Source organism: Magnolia sinica, chromosome 18, assembly GCF_029962835.1.
Source record: "Magnolia sinica isolate HGM2019 chromosome 18, MsV1, whole genome shotgun sequence".
NCBI lineage: Eukaryota > Viridiplantae > Streptophyta > Magnoliopsida > Magnoliales > Magnoliaceae > Magnolia > Magnolia sinica.
The window spans coordinates 30,860,182-30,874,464 of record NC_080590.1 but is presented as its reverse complement, the minus strand read 5'-3'; the positions used below and the strand labels follow the sequence as shown (position 1 = coordinate 30,874,464).

The 14,283-nt window shown below is 37.9% G+C and overlaps 1 protein-coding gene across 1 annotated transcript in view; it reads right to left on the bottom strand.

Annotated features, from left to right (window-relative positions):
• Window positions 1-11,197, bottom strand: part of LOC131232495 (general transcription and DNA repair factor IIH helicase subunit XPB1-like) — a 29,270-nt gene extending 18,073 nt beyond the window's left edge. Inside the window, exons 1-7 of the mRNA XM_058228766.1 lie at window positions 10,932-11,197; window positions 10,791-10,837; window positions 10,240-10,707; window positions 9,840-9,899; window positions 3,978-4,112; window positions 3,814-3,894; window positions 2,676-2,763 (exon numbers count right to left, since the gene is read on the bottom strand). Of these exons, the coding sequence (XP_058084749.1) occupies window positions 2,676-2,763; window positions 3,814-3,894; window positions 3,978-4,112; window positions 9,840-9,899; window positions 10,240-10,707; window positions 10,791-10,837; window positions 10,932-10,944 (892 nt within the window). The 5' untranslated portion in view covers window positions 10,945-11,197. The remainder of the gene's footprint in view (window positions 1-2,675; window positions 2,764-3,813; window positions 3,895-3,977; window positions 4,113-9,839; window positions 9,900-10,239; window positions 10,708-10,790; window positions 10,838-10,931) is intronic.
• Between the last annotated feature and the right edge of the window lie 3,086 nt (window positions 11,198-14,283).

Here is a 14,283-nt window from a genome sequence, read left to right as displayed (position 1 = left end):
AGTTACAAACTAGGGAGTTGGATCAAATTACTTACAGGCTACAGCCAAAAAATTTAATCAGGCAAGTTAATGTGATGAAAGTATTTGGACTGCTACACTTTTTTATTCAAAAATTAGCGAGAGAGAGAGAGAGAGAGAGAGAGAGAGAGAGAGAGAGAGAGAGAAGAAATATGGATAAGTACATAGAAAAACTACAAAAAATTAAAGAAAGAAGAGGATTAAGTGAAATGATAACTAATGAAGAAGCACAATCATATGTCGTTGTGATATCTTACCAACTCCCAGATTTTGTCACTCTAGTTTAATGTTCTTAAACTTAAATGGATATGCATATTTTTACTAGTTCTAATTATTCTGCACCAGCTTTCCACATCAGTGCCTTAAATAGTGTGTAGTGTAAGCTACGTCACGTGTAGCGTACGCTACACGATACTTATATTTTTAAATTAAAAATATGATAAATACTAAGAACAAATATAAAAAAATAAAAAATAAAAATTCCTAAACAATTATTCATTTTTTCAGGTAAAAGCATGTTGAAATAGATTATTAAAAATTGAAAAAACAACATTGCATAGAATGCCATACACAAACATTGCATAACAACTAGGTAAAACACACTACAGCAGGCCCCCAAAACAAACAAACAAAAAAGTTTAAAGGCATAGCAACCCTTATCCTACAACATTGCATAGCAACCCACCTCCTAAAACGATATATATATATATATATATATATATATATATATCTATATATATATATATATATATATATATATATATATATATATATTGAAAATCCTAAAAGAAACCATAAATCTCCATCCGAAATGAAAAAGAACTCATTAACAGATATTAAGGTGCAAGAACATACCTTTATCAAGCTGAAGAAAAGATTCAATCAATAAAAAATACTGAATATTTGAACTCCATAGCCATACAGATGTGAAAAGGGGGAAATCTAATTTTCTCCTTCGTTTTGGCTCCAATGCACTTGAAAATATAACAAATGGACCTTCTGGCAGGTCAGATTAATCGGGCCAAAATCTCCTCTTCAAGGGCTTTGTGGATCGAAAGAATCGAAAATTAGGATTTGGGGGCTGAAAAGCTGTGTGCATTGAGTATTAGGTTTCAAATTGAAACCCTTAAGTTTTAATACATTTTTTTTAATGTGAGTTATGTACCATTTACAACTAGTCATGTCCTCGACCGACCACATGAGGCCAATTTATAGATGGTTAAGATTGTCTGATATGGGTACATGTACAAATATTCTCCATCTACAATAGAAACCACTATTTAGATAGCTCTACATCATTGCCATGTGTGAGAAGGATGGGTCACCACCATTTTACATCAACAGTTGAACTGACAGGTTAAAATCTGGATTTAAATTTTTTTTTTTTAAATGGAAATAAATGGTGTAGTGTAAGCTACATGCGCTACACACTACATAGCTTGTAGCGTACGATGCAGGGGAAATACGCTACTTTCATGGGCTACATAGCGTTGTAGCGATGCTCTAATACATAGCATACGCTACAAGTGCTATTTAAAACACTGTTCCACATTAACTAGGTATTAGGCATGTCTCCATTGTTGCCCTAATGCTGATCATAAAAGAGTCAGCATTAGGGACAGCGTGCTTACAATCAATCACCTGAAGCACAGGAAAATCATCATCACCAATGGTTCCATCTGTCATTGAAACAACAAGACTGTTAACTACCAATTTGTCCTCTGTGAATTCTAAGCAAGAATATGTGTATTCGTGATCTTTTCTTTGGCTTGGTAAGGGCCTTGGATGGGCAAAAGGGGAACCTCAACTTGGGGACTTTACTCACCATCCTTTGGTGCATTTGGAAGGAAAGGAACAATAGGCCATTCCACAATTTGTCAAAAGGAGGTTGCATCTCAAAGGGCTAGAGGTAGGACTCTCAGCAGGAGGCAAGGGCTGGATAGTATTGAAAATCACAAGAATGTATAGTGGCCTTTAAGGCCTCTTTGGTGAAGTTGATCCCCAATCATCATGGATTGTATCTCAGTTTTTGTTGGTTTTTGGAGTAAATTATTGTTGCCTCTCAAAAAAAAAAAAAAAATACAGAAAAGGGAAAAGAAAGAAAAAGGGGGAAATTTAAATAAATAAAGCAGCATATTCAGAAAGGCTTTCAGAACATAAAAACTTGTTATAATTATAACACTATTTCCAGTCTATTTATCATTAACATAGTAACCGTTAATTAACATAAGAGGACAATTGGTAGTAGGTTAAAGCCAGCAACATCCAATAATAAACAACATATATAAACAGCAACATGGATAGCCTCTATGAAAATGTTTCTACATGATTCCTGGGAAATAATGGCAAGTGTTAAGTGCATTTTTTTAAAACAAAAATGAAGCATGGAGCATGATCCTTTACCAAAGAAAGGAATGAAATATGATTTGTCAGGCAGTACATGATAGGTAATGTCTCACCCTCCTGTTCTGTACTACACCGAAAAGAAGTGCTTCACAAATCATTGAAACATGTGTTTGCTAAATTTAATGGAATAAGTAATTCAATAAGTACCCCAAAAATAAATTATATATCATTTATCCATTGATGGTAGTACACATTAACAAGAATTAATCTCATATAGAAAATAAGCCTTTTTTATCTCAAAATGGCCTCACCATTTCCAAACATCTTGCTTAGACTCTTTTCCTGGTATGGTCGTGGTTGTGCTTGTGGCTTTAATTCCATGTTCAAGTCAGGATTCACCTGCACTTTCCAAAGACCATTACCTAAATAGCGAACTTATTTATAAAAGATGGTAATCAATTCTATAACGAAAGAAATGTGTTTTCCCTCTTTTATTCAAGAGTATAATGTGTAAATGTGTTGATTTTCAAGAGTATGATGAATAAACGTGTAAAACCATAGGTAGCAGACCTGGAAATGGATATGGGAAATGATGTAGGAAATGGAAGCAAGGAATGTCAAACTTCACAGCATTTGTTATAGTACCCATACAAATGCATGAAACAAGGGAAACATTAAATTGCAGTTTACCAAACTAATTTTTCTCACATAAGTGGCTGATTTGTTACTGTCAGAAAAATAAGTAAACTTATCAAGGTATATCCAAATGCGGCGTACTGTTTTCTGGCCTCTGTTCAGCTTCAGGCCAATCCAAGTTGGTCTAGATGATCAGAAATGCTCTCTGTCTTACCACTTTTTGGCCTGATCATTGCATTGACAATGTCCAGCTTATCACATATGTAAAAGCATTATTCATGAAGGCAGCACTGTAGGATATCAGACAGGTAACAAAGACGAGTATCCATATAAGGCATGATCAAGTTCTCAATACTGCAATGAAAGAAATGGAGAATTGATAACCAAATCTTGTATTTATTTTTATTTATTTATTAAAATCATTGGAAAGATGATAACTAAATCATGTAATAGCTCATCCTGAGTGCAATTCAATATTTCAATGCTAGCATTCTCAGATCATACTTATTCAATTACCATTGATTTTCATTAAACCCAGCACTGGAGCAACAGAACAGGAAATGAACACATGGAACAACATATAAATAGGAAATACCACCACATCAGCCTTAATTCGCAAAACATGATTCTGCATGCATTCCATAATTGAGGCATGTTCTGAATGCAACCCATCTATTCTAAATTAAGGGGGGTCATTTATCTTTCTAACTTAAAATGCTGGAAAAAATTATATAAAAGTACTGGAAAAAATTCTTCGTTTTGGGAAACGTAAGTCAAATGTATCACTTTGTTTCCTTCATTTTCTTAACTCACCGTATCATTTCTGAAGTCATATTCCTCCAGCATGGGATAATTTAGAGCATTTGGCAAGCATCGTTGCTTCACATTTTCGACCTATAATGGCAAAACGAGCTCTTCAGGTAAGACTTTTTACAATGTGCAATAAGTACAAGTGGTTTGAGTAAATTAATTTGTACCTGAGCAGGGTCAATTTCAAAGGAATGTGTTTCCTTTTCTTCGGCTACAGCTGCCACATCAACTCTATTGAGCAAGTCCTCATGACCACCTTCTACTTCGCCCAATGTTTTGCTAATGGTGAATGAATCACTTCCCTGTGATAAAGGACGAAACATAGACAATATTAAAAAATCTAGTTCCTCATCAACAACATGAAGAAGAAAACAAGAATAACTGATCAAGAAGCTTCTCAAAAGCATTATATTATGGTCTAACTTCAAAACAACAACTCCTTTCATAATTAGGCTTAATAATAATGGTAGGGAGCTCACATAAAAACCAAGAGAAGGCGGTTGAAAAACCACTAATGGGTTCTCAAATATAAATAATACAATGTTCAATCAAGTAAATCCTCAGCCAAAAAACTGAATGTGTGCAACCCACCTTTTAGGAATTCCAATCGTTCCTATGATGCTCCATATGCAGGTGGGGGACGCCACAATAGTATTCCCTATCTGATGATCCTAACCATCCAACTGGGTTCCAACTAAATGTGGATGAATTTTTGTGATTGTGTCTTCAATGGATGACTAAATCATCTGATGAGAGACAAAGATTGGTTGTGTGTGTGTGTGTGTGGTGGGGGGGCAAGGAGCAATTGAGCATCATATAGTACCTTTTTCTCCATTTTCTTTTTCTTCTTTTAACCAATGAAATGCATGTGGGCCTAAAAAGTTAAAAGAAAAAGCTATGGCTTCAATTATTAATGCATCCGAAAGAGATCTATGGAAGGAAGCATAATCATATAACTGCATATCAATATACATCTGGAAGAGTTTTGATTGAACAATTAAACTTCGACAAACAAGCTTCAACCAAGAGTGACCATGACTTCATGTCAAGCAAGAAGCTTCAAATAAACTCTCTCCCTCAACAAATATTTTAGCCATTTACAGTACAGACAACGGACTTAATTAAATTCCTCTGGTCCAAGTAAAGGATCAGCTACAGTCATTCTTTGACTGAAAAAAGTTATAGGCAAGAGCAGCTGACAACGTTTCCAACCTAAGCATATTTGATCCTGTAAACTAAAGCTAGTTCTGAGGATGATCAGCACCCCAGCCATCTTTCAAGTTCCAGAAGGAGGTGGTGGTAACATCCCCAGCCATGTTTCAAGTTCCAGAAGGAGGTGGCGGTAACATTCTACATTGAAACACCAAATATTTCCCAATAAATGATGATTACATTTCACCATGCCCTGATTATAACTCCTCTCTTCAGCAGTCACCTTGGTGCCTCATCACATGGCTTTAATCTATAATTGGCGGAAAACCTCATTTTTATCAAAGAAAATGTTATGGTGTGTTCCAATGTGATTGTTGAACTGAACTGCAATAATTAGCCTAAACAAGTGGTTTAATTGACTTGTAAATTACCTTAACATCTCATTGAGGAACTGAGCCCAAATTGCAATTACATGGCTTTCAGGTTTGAATTGAAAGCCACCTTAACATCTTCATTGGGAGGAGAGCTGAACAGTGTGTGCGAGATGTTCGTTTATCCCTGGTGTATTGGTGGGGATTTCAATGTAGTCAGATTTTCCTACAAGAAATCCAGCAGAGGTAAAACTACTCAAAAGTATGGAGTTCTCAACATGGGTAGGAAGTCATGGCCTTGTGGATCTTCCTATGTCTAACGGTAAAATTCTCCTAGTCTAACAGGCAGGCTTGCCCAATTATGTCTAGATTGGACAGATTACTGTTGTCAGTTGAGTGGGTGGAGAAGTTCCCCATGGCCACTTCGAAAGGATTGCCTAACCCTGTCTCCAACCATTGTCCCATCCTGTTGGAAGCAATAATGGAGAGTTGGGGGCCCAAACCCTTCCCTTTCAAGCTTTTTTGGTTAGAGGTGGAAGGCTTTGCCGATCGCATTAAGGAATGGTTAGGAATGTTTCAATATAAAAGATTTCACTGGTTTCTGTCTCAGCCAAAAGCTGAAATTATTGAAGGGCAAAATCATACCTTGGAAGTGGGTTTTTTTAGGGAGGTGTGAGGCCGGGATGGACAAGTTATTGATGAAAATTCAAGCTCTAGGTATAAAGGCGGAAGATACAGGCATACGGCTCTTTTGGAGGACGATAGGGCTTGAAGGGCATCATTAGTCCAAGAATACTCGAACTGTCTAAAGGAAGAAATCAAATGCAAGCAGCAATCAAGAGCCACCTGGTTGGAGGGGGATAAAAATACTAAGTTCTTCTACAGTATTGCAAGTGCCCTTGCAAGATGCAACGAGATTGGCAATGTGGTGGTGGAAGGAAGAAGAAATGATGAAAAAGATCAAGTGTGCACTTGGTCGAGTTTTATAAATCTCTTCTCACAAATAAGGGATGAGACAGACCTGTTGTGGCCAATCTAGATATTAGTAAGCTTTCTGATGTTGATGCAACCTCTCTCGAGAAGCCCTTCTCAAAGGAGGAAGTTAGAGGTGACATCCTTGGGGTGGAACAAGGCTCCCAAACCCAATGGCTTTCCATTGGCATTTTTCCAAAAGTTTTGAGAGGTTGTCAAGAAGGACATTTTTTTTTCATTTATTATTATTATGACAAGAGGGTGTCCCCGCCCCTTTTTTAAGGTGAGACTAATCCCTACAGATGCACGCAATCACCCACAAATGACGTTCATTGAGTAAAGCACGGGGAGGGAAATCAAACTCGTGTCTGTGGGAACAGAATTTTACGATAGGGGTCGCTAATCAATGGAGTTGGGTGCGTACTTTATCGTCATTATTCTGAGGATCATGGGAGCAAAATGTCTAAAGAATTTTCACCCTATAAGTTTAATTGGCAAGCCATATAAGATTCTAGAAGAAAACATTAGCTTCAACGTTCCGCTCAGTTTTGGTGATAGTTACCTCTAAGAATTAGGGCGCTTTTGTTGAGGGCAAACAGAACATCAATAGTGTTCTCATAGCGAAAGACTGCATCAACTCTAGACACAATGAGGGGGTTGATGGTGTTGTGGATAAGATGGATTTGGAGAAAGCGTATGATCACGTCAATTGGGCCTTCTTAGACTGTTGCGGCTATAGGTTTGTGGAAAAGTGGAAGGACTAGATAAGAGTGTCAGCATAGCTAAATTCTCTATATTAATGAATGGTTCCCCAAATTGCAAACACACACACACACACACACACACACACACACACACACACACACTCATAAGAAGAATGGAGTAGAGGGGGAGAGAAATTTTATTGATATCAACCATTTTTCTTACAAAACTTGAAGGAAAAAAAAAAAAACACACTTAGAAAAATATCCGACTAAATAACTCCTACACCACCACTACCCTTTTATAGATCCTAAAGGAATCCTTGATTGAAATCTCTACAACTAAGAGAATGAATTACAATTTATTATAAACTAATCTAATGTTTCTTTATATGGCAAAAGCCTATGAAAAGTAAACATGAAAAGCAATCAAATCTCTAAATTCAGACCATGACCATATCTCCAATCATATCAATTCAAGAAAAATCTTTAAATCAACCCCTCATATCTCCCAAAAATGGTAAACAATAATTCCCAAATATGTAAATAATCAACCCAAAAATCAGCACATGTTGGGCTCTACGGTGGGCTATGGTCCAATGTCTTGTTAGGCCCTGCAATGGGCCTAGATGGGCTTAAGTGGGCTTGGATGGGCAGTGGACCTGCATTATTAGGCAAGGACACCATCTTTCTTTCTATTTGCTTTTGGTAGTGATGGAGGCTTTTTGGCAGGATGTTAGCGAAAGGGCATGAAGCGGGTCTATTTCAAGGGTTCAAGGTGAATAGAGGAACTCATATTTCTCATTTGCAATTCGCGGATGACACTCACCTCTTTTGCATAGCTGACGAGGGCATGGTGGAGAAGTTGAGAACAATTATCTTATGCTTTGTAGTTGTTTTGCGACTTAAAGCTAACACCGTGAAAAGTGAGATGCTAGGAGTTTGCATCTTCAAAAATGCTAGATTGATTAGCAAAAGTGTTTGGAAGCAAAGCGGGAGCATTTCTGCTGAACCACCTCGAGCTTCCATTCTGCATTGTAAAGCCGGCTATGCATCTATAGAACATTGTCATGGAGCAGTTCGAAAGAAAGCTAGCTAGATGAAAATGTTGTTGCTTATCTTCTGGTGGTCGTATAACTCTCATTAAGTCAGTTCCTTCGAATCTTCCATTTTACTTCATGTCCCTTTTCAGGTGTCCAAAATTTATTCTAAATATAGAGAAGTTGAGAAAATATTTCTTGTGGTAGGGGCTGGAAGTTAGAAAGAAGTTTCACTTATTGAGGTGGGGTTAAGCTTACAAACCATTACGGGAAGGAGGTGTGCTTACAAGAGTGCTTGAAGTGATGAACCAAGCACTCTTGGGAAAATGGTTGTAGAGGTTTGGCGAGGAAGAAAACTCATGGTGGAGAGAGGTCGTCACTGAAAATTATAGTTGCAATGGAGTATGGCAGGTCAAGGATTCTTCCTTACTCAGCCTCCACTATATGGAAAGGAATTTCTTTGTTAAAGGAAGAAATTCGAGAAGGGACCAATTTCTCACTAGGAAAGGGGGTGAGGATCCACACGGAGATTCTACTTTTCAAGATGAGTTTCCAACATTAGCGCACCTTTCTCTAGAGAAGAACATTTTGGTGTCTGAGTGCTTCTCCAAGGTGGGAAACAGTGTAGTTTGGTCTCCATGTCGTAGAGATCTATTTGGTGAGGGGGTGGAGGATTTTGTGCAATTATTGGATAGGCTTTCTCTTGTACATTTCGGTGAGAGAAGAATGTGACAAGCCAGGTTGGCTAAAAGACAAGTCGGGGCAATTCTCAATTTGTCCTCTCTATGGGTGGCTGAGCAGTCTAAACAAGAACGGGCAAAGGGATCATAGTCCTACGTGTGGTACTACAGGGGATTTCTGATAATGACGGCTTTTGGTTGGTTGGCTGGTTGGAAAGAAGGAAGAAAGTCATCACCATTGATAACCTCCAAAAAAGATCAATGGTTATTCCTAATATTTGTCTGATGAGCATGGAAAATGTAAAATCAGTCAACCACCTATTCATTCATTGTAAATTCGCTTTGAAGCTATGGTGTTAGTTTATTAACTCATTTGCTATGTCTTGGACCTGCCTAATTCTAGTGAGATTTTACTCTCAAGCGCAATGTGAGGATAGGAAGGCAGAAGACTACTCTTTCGAGACTAACCATCCTAACTATCTAGTGGGCGATTTGGGGGGAAAGAACTAGTAGATGCTTTCAGAATATCTCTAGCAAAGATGCGGAGGTGTCCTTTTGTGCTAAATCTTTTGTTTTAGAATGGGCTTCTTGTATTAAGTCCTTAAATGATTGTAATTTAAGTTTCTTGTTTTATCTATAATTTTTGCACTAGCTCGGCATTTCTTCAATAAGTTCTTTGTTACTCTTCAAAAAAAAATTACGTTTACATAACATCATATTGAGGAATTGGGCTCCAAATTGCAATTACATTGCTTTCGGGTTTGAATTGAAAGAAACCTAACTGCAAGTACTTTCCTCATTGTGAATACTAGGATACAACATTGACTTCCACAATTCATCTTGACTAATTGAATGTTCGCAATGCCATTTGCTTGCGCATCCAAACACAGCTGTCATGATAAAATATTATTTTTAATCCTTTTTTTCTCCTACTAAATTCTTCCACCAACTTCTAGAAAACTGTGCCATCCATACAGAAATACAGCTAGTGTTTCATGATTATCCAATATGCAACCATTATGTGCCTTCAATGCCAATTCAAATATGAATATTCCATCAAACCAATTCTACAAAATGAAGAAAAGTAGGAACAAGACCATCAAGCTAAAATACCTCATGAGAGAAAATCCTCGCACGAGATATGACATCATCCCTGAGCAACTTCTTAAGTACCTGCACACACCATAACGCCATTCACATCAAACAAATGGGGAAAAAATAAAGCTTCATCTGTTTAGGCTGCATTTGCATATCAAATTCAGTCCAATTATAATAAGTCATTTCAATAGAGTAATGGGTGAGTTCACCCCAAGTCACAATCACTATCTTTTCAAGAGAAAACCAAAATGCATGAAATTGTGATTATGGGTTTGGTTCTCATTATGAATATAAGATATATCACTCTCACTTGGGTCATTTCCTCTAAAAATGAATTGAACAAACTGCAATTCAATTCCATAAAGCACCCAAACACGCCCTAAAGAAAAGGATAAAGGAAAGATCCAATTCTTGCCTCAGGAAACTGGGACTCCACAAAGTACCGATTCTTCTTCAGCACAAGCTTGACCTTCCCATAATTCGACGTTGATGCATATATGAAATCAATCATTTCCTTCGGAAGCTTCGTCTTCGACAACTTGTTCAAGACTGTGATGATGGTCTCAGTCTCAAGCCCAACAGAGACAGCCGCGTAGAGGGAATGTGGGGTGAGGTTGTACTCGTGCATGGATTCAGGGCGGCAGACAGGCTCCGCGATCGCAATAAGGAAGTCATAAGCCTGCTTGTAGAGGGCTGAGAACGTCTCGAGGAAGATCCGACCATCGCCACAGGCCCACAACGGACGGTTGGCATGGTCGGGCTTCAGCTCCAATTTCGTGAAATCGTGCTTCTTGGATTCTGAGCCATCATTGTCGTAATCACCATGGGGGTTGTCTTCGTCGAAGTCTTCAGGGTAATCGGTGGGGGGATTTCTGTGGGTGTCCTGCATGTGAAAAGGGAAATTGAGTGAGGGGGGAATTGGCAATTTTTTGAGGAATTAATTTGGAGGAGTAGATCCAAAAGCACCTTGTTTGTAGATGATTTGTGTTTCTTGAACGGTCGAGATTTTTCACCTGAAATGGGACGAATGAGAGAGAGATGAGTAGATGACGATCGTCAGGGAGAGAGAGAGAGAGAGAGAGAGAGAGAGAGAGAGAGAGTTCGTACCGTGGCCTGTCATGCTTCTTCTTTGTTTGCTCTCTAGAGATTGAGAAATAAAAACACGGGATTTTGGAGAATAGCTTTCTGCAGGGATCGACGGTGTGGGAAATCAAAACATGGGATTTTGGAGAAATGCTTTCTTGCAGAACCAACCTCCTCTGTAAACGAAGGAAATTACTTTGTACGTGGCCCGCATCTCTGTACTGCGTTACACGTGTTCTGGACTTGGATTCGGCAGTGACCCCTCCAGAGCCGACGTCGATACTGGTTGGTGCTGTGAGCCCACCACGATGTATTTGTTTTATGAGTCCGGATCCTCTGCTTTGCGGGAAAAAGGAAATGCCAGTATGTGATAAACAGAGGATCGGATTCTTGTTTTATCCATGTCGTCAACTATTTTGCCAACTGATTTCAGGACATTAGGTAAAACATGAGGCAAATCTAAATATAAGATGGACCACTCTATAGGAAACGGTGGTGATTGAACGCTCACCGTTGAAAACCTATTGGCCCCAAAAGGTTTTGGATTAAAGTATCTTAATTTTGGCCAAGCCAATTAGAAGAAGACGTCATTTTAGGAAAGAAATAGCATGCAAAAAGATCTTAAGAGAAATTTGCAGTGTTTTTAACAAATGTACATTTGATGTTGAGTTGGATGGTATGAGTCATGAGGCACAGTTGATAAGTTCAAGAGACAAAAAGTAGTTGACCAGAAAAGAACTACAAGAGGAACACAGAGATAGAACGATCTGAAATCCTAATGTGTCAACAATTTAACTATCATAACTGTTAAAATAAAGAAGAGAACACCTAAAAAAAGTTGCAACATACATCTATAAATAGCAATATGATCAGTAAAGTAAATCATCTCATACAAATACAACAAACTAATCAAATTATCTTTCATTCTTAGCTTTATCCTAAGAGTAGCGGTGATCCCGAGTCATAATTTAATACCGGTAATCTTTAACTGTAATCAAAGTCTATGCTTTTGCGTTGGACTTTTCTCGGTATCAATACAATCACTTCATTTTTCAAAAAGGCAACTTAGCATTGCTCAATAAGATCGACTATGAATTGTTCCTTTTTGTTTAACTATTTTCGTTTATAAAAGTCCTTTCATATATAAGGCAAAACGTAACCCATCTTCGAAGAAAGAACCCCATCTTCCGACAATCGTCTAATCATCTTACGATCATATTGCAAATGGTTGAATAGGCGACAGATCTTCTCAGGTCTCAGTTATATACACTCATGTTTGACGTATTTGCTTATTTCAACGTTTGGTATCAAGTTGTTCGGTTTGAATCAAATTACACAATCGATTTTGGCATGCCCGCATAGGTCACAAATGACCAAGCCAAACCGAAAGCCAACAATTTTTGGCATACCCGGTGTGACTTAAGAGTTTGAGTATACATACTAGTGCAATAATCTTGTGAAAGCATAAGACAAAGAGGTACTCGTAATACTTATGCAATTAGTGAACCTCCTGCACAAGAGGAGGAAATACAGGTGCAGCCAACGCTTGAGCCGTTAAATCCACAGCCAAGCCCACGACCCAATCCTTCAAACTCAGATAGTGCATCTTCATTTTGAACAGATCCTCTGAGATAATAGTGGATGGGTTATGCGATATGTAAATAGGGATTCAGCATATTGCGGAACAATCACGAGCTCAAACCGATCAGTCACGAATACAGGCTGAAACCTTCAACTGGTGGATGGCCAGTTAGATTGAGAGCTTAGATCGGGTGATGGCTATTTTTGCTGAAAGAGAACCTACTGTGCCTAAGCAAACTGTTGAGACTAGTTCTGTCGGGATTTTAGTGATAGTACAACTAACACTGTCAGTACTTCTTTCACAACAGAACGCACACCTCGCTCTAGTACAGGAAGTGCGAAATGTTCATCTGCCTACTAAGTTTAGACGATTTGATGGGATAACATAAATTTCATTCCTTATGCCATAAATCAGAGAATACTCAGGGGGTAGCCTTTCCCTAAAAATATCCCCCACAATGAGGAACAGTACCCGGTGGGTCCCAAGCCACCTCTTATGGTCAAACCGCGACATTTGGATCGCGACCAAGTTTTGCAATTGGTTCAAGAGTCGGCAAGCCAAGTTCTTAGTCGTATTGCTACCCTGGTCTATCATAAGCCTTATGCGAAATGGATTGACTAACAGTCTCCATTGTCACAGCCGAATTTGATGTTTTTCAATCAAGATGGCCAAGTTCGATTAAAACGACCAAATTTGATATTTTTTTGACCAAGATGGTTGAGTTCGACCAAAAAGTCAGAATTTGATATTTTCGACCAAGATGAACAAATTTGATATTTTTCAACTAAGATAGTTGAGTTCAATCAAGATGGTCAATTTTGATTTTTTTTTTTTATACCAAAATGTCAAATTTGATGTTTTTCGACCAAGATACCAAATTTGATGTTTTTTGACCGAAATAGCCGAGTTCGACCAAGATGGTTAAAATTGATGGTTTTTGCCCGATAGAGTAGTCATATTTTTTGTGTCAAACAGCAAACCAACGTCACTCTCACCTTTTAAACCAAAGGCGAGGTGACGTAAGGGCAATGTTGTACCCTAATTCTAACTGAGCCAATTAGAAGAAGACATGTGTCATTGCACAGGAAAGAAATGGCATGCGAAAGATTTTTAAAAATATTTGGAGTGTTTTTCACAGAAGTACAACTGATATTGTGCTGGATGCTACAAGTCATCTAATGACAAGTCATGACCGAGAAGTCTAAAAGGCGGAAAACAATAAAGTAGAAAAGAATAGTTAGAGGAACACGCAGAGACAGAATGATATGAAAAACCAACATGGTGACAATTCAGTTATTATAACTGTTAAAATAAATAAGAGAAACACCTTAAAGAAGCTACAACAAAGATCTATAGATAGCAATAAGTTCAAGAAAGCAAATCGTCTCATATCAATCCAACAAACCAATCAAATTATCTTTCTTTATCATATCTTAGCTTTATCCTAGGAATAGCGGTAATCCTTAGTCATAATCCAGTAGCAGTAATCTTTAACTGTAATCTAAGTTTATACTTTTACGTTAAATTGTTCCCGGTATCAATACAATCACTTCATATTTTAAAAAGGTATATTGTTGTTGCTTCTTAAGATCGACCGTAAGTATTTACTTTTTGTTTAACTATTTTCATTTATAAAAGTCATTTCGTATGGAAGTCAAAGTGCAACCCATCTTTGGAGAAAGAACTCCACCCTCTAACAATCGCTTGATCATCTTACAATCATATTATGGGTGCCTAAATATGCGATTGATCTTCTCAAGTATTAATCACATACACTTATGTTTGATTATTTGT